This window comes from Cyprinodon variegatus, unplaced genomic scaffold, assembly GCF_000732505.1.
Source record: "Cyprinodon variegatus isolate N-32 unplaced genomic scaffold, C_variegatus-1.0 Scaffold468, whole genome shotgun sequence".
Taxonomy (NCBI): Eukaryota; Metazoa; Chordata; class Actinopteri; order Cyprinodontiformes; family Cyprinodontidae; genus Cyprinodon; species Cyprinodon variegatus.
Genome location: NW_015150921.1, coordinates 362,563 through 369,555, shown reverse-complemented (window position 1 = coordinate 369,555; position 6,993 = coordinate 362,563). Strand labels below are relative to the sequence as shown.

General features: G+C 37.9%; 1 protein-coding gene across 1 annotated transcript in view; it reads right to left on the bottom strand.

Annotated features, from left to right (window-relative positions):
- Positions 1-207: 207 nt before the first annotated feature.
- The window catches only part of LOC107094172 (ras-related protein Rab-4B), a 13,321-nt gene continuing 6,535 nt past the window's right edge, over positions 208-6,993 (bottom strand). Inside the window, exons 4-7 of the mRNA XM_015389616.1 lie at positions 4,541-4,695; positions 4,315-4,410; positions 4,026-4,200; positions 208-3,946 (exon numbers count right to left, since the gene is read on the bottom strand). Of these exons, the coding sequence (XP_015245102.1) occupies positions 4,085-4,200; positions 4,315-4,410; positions 4,541-4,695 (367 nt within the window). The 3' untranslated portion in view covers positions 208-3,946; positions 4,026-4,084. The remainder of the gene's footprint in view (positions 3,947-4,025; positions 4,201-4,314; positions 4,411-4,540; positions 4,696-6,993) is intronic.

Genomic DNA, 6,993 nt, shown 5'->3' with positions numbered 1-6,993 from the left:
GGCTGAGCAAATGAATCAACTACTGAGAGTCCATTGTGAAATTTCATGCACCATCGAGCCAACTGCCGATAAATCTGAATTGTAGACGCTGCTCACATTTCTTCATCCAGGGGGAGGGCGGCTGCAGGGGGACTGGTTTATGCCCCAGAACTCATTCACATTAAAGAGAAAAATAAATCAAATGACGCTTTCAATGAAAAACAAGCAGTTTATTGGGAATTGCATAATTAAAACAATGAGCAATACTCAACCTCATAAGACAATAGACAAATCTTATTTACAGCTTAGGTTATACTTAAAATGTACACATTTGGGCAGCCTTTATCACATCATTTACAAAACAACTGAGTCAGGGTTGTGTTTACCAATGGAGCAAGTCCAGACGAATCAAGAACTTATGCTTTCATTGTCCTTCTGATGATGCTTTAAGAAATAAAAAACACGTATAAATGCAAATTGAACTCCCATTTAGTTGCATTAAAACAAGAAATAATAAATGTGTATAAACAGGAGGAATCGGCTGCTTTCTCACAGTCAACAAGGGGAGTCAGCAAATACAAGGAGACCGAAGTTAGGAATCTCAGTTGTTTTACAATATGAGCTGATAACGTCTACATTAAAATCTTTATTACAGTATACTTTTCAAGTAAAATAAAATGTACATTTCTATAGTTACAGCATATTAGGAAATAAAACTGTAAAAGTGCACTTCAAGAGAGGACAGACTCGACTGATGTAAAGCAACACATTTTCACTGTTTGACTTTTGATATTCTAAAACCATTGTGTTTGCAAAGACTCACTTTGGGATAAATGTCTACTATGAGGCTGGAGGGGAAAAAAAAACAAAAAACAAATGAGGATAAAGAAATATATCAGCTGGGAGCATGTTTGGATTTAGCCTCAGGACAGGTTGCACCTTTAACTTTACGTTTATTAAGTCATGATATCTGACTCAGTGATCCAATGACCAAGGAAAGCCACTTACCCTGGAAAGTCAGGAATTCTTTTTCCACAGAGTAATGAATGACCTGAGTTGGCTCACTTAAACTGCAAAAGCAAAGATGTTTTCTACAACTGTTTTTCTCTAAAGCTGGATTATTTGTTAAAGAGTCAGACAAGTTAAAATATCTCGAAATTGGATGTAAAGTCTTGATTGCAATGGGGAGAGAATATGCTGGAACTGCTGTGTGGAATTAAAGCAGCTCTGGTTTTTGTTTGGATAAACGATTACCGTCTCAACATATTTTTGTTTTCCGTTATTTTAACTTTTTCCTTGGGAAATAAATCCCCCTCCAGGATTTCAACTCTTAATCTTAGTTTCGTTTCAGATTCTTTGGAAAGCAATTTTGGCATTTTGTATTTCTAGTCCGTTCTTAATATTTCTACTTTAAAGGTAGGTTTGGTCTTTTTGCAAAAAGTATTTTTTGTACATTCATTTTGAAAATAATTCTGATACAGTTTGTTTTGTCCTCGATATTCTATCTTTTTTCCCTCATTTTTAAAATTAACTTTCAAGATATGACTTTTTTACCAACCTATCACACTTCTAAATATACATAGACTCTATTCTCAAATGGTTTTTTTTGTCCAGATGACTGTAATAGTTCTTCATAGTGCGGATCAGATGCTTCAGCTAATCATTTGTACGCCTGCAAACACGTAGAATCCTAAATCATCATTGCACCCTCACAACCAGGCATTATTAAACGATGGCAGAGCCTCATGCAGAATCTGAGCTTCTATGACAGAACTGTGCTTACCATCATCACATTCCTGGTCCAGCATTAGCATGTAGAGCAGCAGCAATACTGCTTTGAATAAACACACTAATAAATCCTAATATTCCACTAAATCGGGACCAGATGTCACAGAAGTCTGGACGAGGTCATTCTCTAATGAGGCTCAATCTTTGGATGTTTGAACCTCTGGAAATCAATCATTTCCTTTTTTGCTGTGCTTTTTGCTTTAAATCGGAGCGACAATTTGCCATAAAAACAGCTTAGGTCAGAAATTTAAATACTGTCAACATTAGCATGACGATCCTTCATTTTAGGCCCAAAATAATTTAAATCAACTATTTCCTGTAGGGTATATACAAGTATACATGTTTAGAACATAAAACTTAAAGGATCTTAAAAAAAAATTATTTGGAACTTAAGTTTTTGTCTAATCTGTACATATTTAAGTTGTACATATAGGTTCACATATATACATGTACCGGTATTCTAAATAATATTTGAAAGACTGTCATTTATTAAGCTGCAGAGACTGCACACTTTCTAAAGATCGACAAGCTTCTGCAGCAACATGGACTGGATACTGGAACGCTCATTTTGGCTGATCTGGTAGAGCGCATTTAGGTACAGATCCAAGCACATAAAATACGTTTTAAATAGGGTTGATAAAGTGAAAAAAAAAGGTATTTGTAAGTTTTATTGATTTAAAACCCACTTTTGATGATTATTTGTGATATTTCTTTGTATTAAAAGTTCTGAAAAAAACTGTCAGCCCCAATGAAATGAAAAAGGTAGAATTTTCCAGAGGGTTAATATAATCTAAAGGCAGCTTGTACAGCAGTATTTAAGAAACGAACACCTGCAGCAGCGTCATGACTTTAAGGCTTATCTGAAGTTAGAGCCGCGGCTTTAACTGTTTGACCTCTAATGAGGAGCATGTTTAAAGAAGTTATAGTGAGACTTACAAACCAAAGAAAATGGTGTTGGCAGCATTGTGCTGTGGTCTGTTCTGTTATAATATATGCTGATGTATTCCCTAAAGTGGATTAAATAATGAAGATTGTTGACTAGCCCTAAATTCCTTAACTTTTTATCACATCAACAGTTAGAAGGTTGAAACCTGGACACAACAGGATGGTTTAATGGGACAATGATTCAGAACACATCAATACTGGTTCAGGATTGGATAAAGCTTCTGGAATGGTTCTGACTTCAACCCTACTGAAAACATATTAGCTGTCCTTCAAAGCTGAATCTGTGCTAATTAAATTAGCTTTGATGTTTCTAAAAAGAGGAATGAAACATCCAGATAGTCTTTCATTTTTCGAATCCAGACAGGGTTTATTCTTATAAACATTTCCAACCCTGTCTGGATTATAAAAATCCAAACTTGTGCTCTTCATTTTTTTTTTAATTGTTGCCATTGTGTGATTACATTGAATCTATCCAAGAAATAAAAAAGATCCTAGTTAATACAGGCGGTTGATGAAAGGATGTAAACTTCTGACCGAAACTTTCGATTTATCTACAATAACAAAAAGCCACACCTCTACATCATCACATTTGGAACGAACAACCTGAGCAGTTTCCACTTCCAACTCTTTATGATTGCACAATTTATATCCACCTGAACCCACTGATAAACACCTTCAATTTTCTGGTTTTCTGGGAAGGAAAGATAATTACTCGTTAATAACCACAGATCTCTTTGTGTGGATTTCTTGGGGCATTGCATGTGATTGACACCTGAACGCAAGAAGTCAAACTAGAAAGAAGAGGACCTCCTTTCAGAGTGCACATTTAGACAGTTAATCACATAATCACTATCTGTTAAAAACTGTTAGTTGACTAATCACGAGGCATATCAGCTGATTTAAATGCTTCAAGTAGCTTCACAATCATCGTTTACAGTCAGTGATGTGCAAATGCCGAAAACATCTTAGGATTGCTTAAAACCAGCGTGGAACAGCAAAGAGAAGAAATAACAGCATAGAAGCTCATACAGACAACCTCTGACATGAGGGAGCGTCTTCTCTGAGATCCAACCGTCTTCACTCTGAGATGCAGGCTCAAACCTGAACCACTCAGGTTAAGAGGCTTACCAGAGGTCATAGGTCAAAGTAGTCCTCCCACCAACACTTATCCAGGTGATCTAAAGTGTGTGAAACCACAGCCACACACACACACCCAAAAACACCTGGAGATGAGCTGCATAAGAAACGGATCGTCGTTAGTTTCAGGGGAAGCTGGTTTCCACTGAGGCGCCTCGGTTCATGGCGTTACCTACCTGGAGGGGGCATGCTGTCTGTTTGGGCCTGTGAGATCAACTAAGCAAGGAGTCCATCCCTAGCAGTTACATTGCTGCTTGTTCTGTGTCGTCGTGCCTCTCGGCTGTCGAAGCTGCCTCAGTGACGCGTCTCCATATTGGATACCTGAGCCCATCCTCTCTGGGTCCAACTCCCCTTCAAAAGGAAACCAAAATGATAAAAACTCCCCAGTACTTGCTTTAAAAATCTAATTAAATATAAACAAAAACATGTGCAAACTCTTACAGAACAAACAACTTTAGAGTGTACCTGAATCTATCTTGTTGAGGATAGTGCGAGCACATTTCAAAAATCCCTCCTCCACGTTTTCACCTGTCAGGGCGCTCGTCTCCAGAAACATTAGCTCTGTGTACGGACAGGAACATTATACAAGGTAAAAACAGGACAAGAGGGGCAAATAAAAAAAGTGTTCAGGCAGATCATGAAAGACAAACGTATTCGAAAATGCTTCGAAGATTATTGCCAGGTGGGTTACCGTTCTCCTGAGCAAATCGCGAGGCCTCCAGAAAGGTCACCTCTCTTTCTGCATCCAAGTCTTTCTTGTTTCCACACAGGATGATAACGATGTTGGGGCTTGCCAGTGTCCGTGCATCTGTCAGCCAGTTAGTCAGTGTGTTGTAAGTTTCACGGCTGCAACACAAAAAGTTGAAGGTTGATGTTTAGTGTCAGTCTAGAATACTAAATGATCAAATGTTTTTATATACATATTGTTCAATTAAAACTACAAACTTTTTTTTCTATTGGCACTTTTTGCCACAAACAAAACATTTTTGCATGAATGTAGTTATGCAAATTATTATTATTTTTTTTAAGTGTGCACTACATTCCCCTTCGCCCTTTGTGTTTTGCATAAAATCATAGGAACAAAATTCCTTCAGTTAACCAATTAGCATGGTTTTAACTAGGACCCTGCAATTAATTGTTTTAGCAATATAATCACAATTTAGCAGAATGCAATTTTCAAATAATAAAGGCAGTCAGTTTTAGTCATTACATTTTTCTCTCCAGCCCCTTAGGTGGCAGTACAGCACTTAAAGAGGGTTTGCCTCCAGCCGGAAGGGACGATTCTTTCATGAACATAGAAGTAACAACGCACAGGTTAGAGTAAAGTCCTGCAACCATGGACTCTGGACAAGCAAGCTTTCAAGGCCATGAAAAAAAAGGACTCCCTGTAGTGAAACATCTACATGCCTGTTCTTAGTGCTTAAGAAAATCATAATAAAATTGTATTTGCAAAATGAGTTGAAAAATAATAGCAATTTAGTTTTTTGGCCAAATTGTACACCCCTAGTTTGATTACACAATATCCTAAACCTTAATTAGCCATCTTTAATTAGCAATCTGGACATAAAAGAGTAAGGCTGAACTGCAAACCTTCTCAGACATGGTTGTCCATCTAAACAAAAAGGTGAAGGAAAGATAAATCTAGTCAGGGACTTTGGGAGGCAGGAGAATTGGCCCTGTTGGTATCCTGGAACGAGTGGAAGAAGCTGCCCTGGTCAGATGAGTCATATTCAATTCAGCAAAAAAAAAACATCTAGTAAGGCTGAGCCTAAACTACTCTGCTGAAACTACTTACAGTTGCGTTTGCAGAGCAATGTCACTTTCCCATCAAAATAAAACACCATACATTTGTAGGTCTAGTGAAAAATGTAGAAAGTTTTAAAGGTTGTGAATACTTTAGAAAATCACTGCAGCGCAAAAAAACAAAACAAAGATTATGTCTAACTTGACATGTCAGGCTGTAAATATTCATCCCTGACACTGTTCTGAAACAGCCTGTTTCTATGGTAACATGAGGTCAGTGAGGTGAGGAAAAGGGAGGAGGCTGACGTATTAATGTTTAACAGCTGTTTTCACTGACACGCACAGGCTGATGTAACGCCACAAAGTGATGAAACAAGGCGACTCAAACTGAATCTTAGTTCATAGGTTACTTCTTTAGTTTTTCTTCCCTGCTGCACCCATACTGTTATTTGCCCCTTTCCTTTTAAACCAACTCCTATTTTTTTATGCTTTTCTCTTCATTGGGGAGGTTCATGACTCCCATATGTGCAATAAAAAAAAAAGCTCTCACTATTGGCTGCTTCGGCTTGACAGAACAGCCTTTAAGCTATTCTTCCAAACTGGACACTATCCTGCTGCTGGCAGGCAGGAGAGCCGGAGTTCAACTGTTTTTAACACTAGGACTCCCAGAATTCTGATCTGACTAGAACTCCCACTGACCTGCTCAGGTGTGGGCGGTGCTATCCAAAACTTGAACAAAAGTTTCACTATTGTCTGATGGGTCACTGATACATCTGTGCTTTCCCGTGGGTGGACGATTATCCTTGGACTTGCTGTCAGAATTTGAGCCACTTCTTACTGACCAGTCATCATCATCCGTCTCTCCATCTCTGCCCGAATCACTATTGTCAATATTTTGAAGCATTTCTAAAGCCCGTTTCACGGTTAAATTTCTTCCATTTTTTTATATTAGCCAAGAAATTCTAGATAGAATTTTGGTTGCTAGGCAACGGTATCCAACGTCAATCATCCGGGGGAAGACTTTATAATGCAACTAATAGAGCCGTCAAAATGACGGCTGTGGGAGATTGAAGTAAAATTAACCATATTTATTTTTTAAGTTTTCATTTTATTAAAAATAATACGTGAAAACGAAGGAAATATAGAAAAAATGAAAAGTCAGATAACATGAGTGACATATGATGCATGTAAATAAACTTTTCCTTTAAAATCTCAGAACCCTCAAAATGACGACCTTGGGAGTTCTAGCGTTAAGCACAGTCAAAGTGAATCTGAGTTCTGAGTCTGAGAAACGCGAGGCTGGGGGATGGTTCATTTTTAAATAGCGCTGACTCGGGGTTCCCTCTCGATATATTCTGACTCAATATTCTATATGTACAACTAGGGAGGTGAAGATGTTTT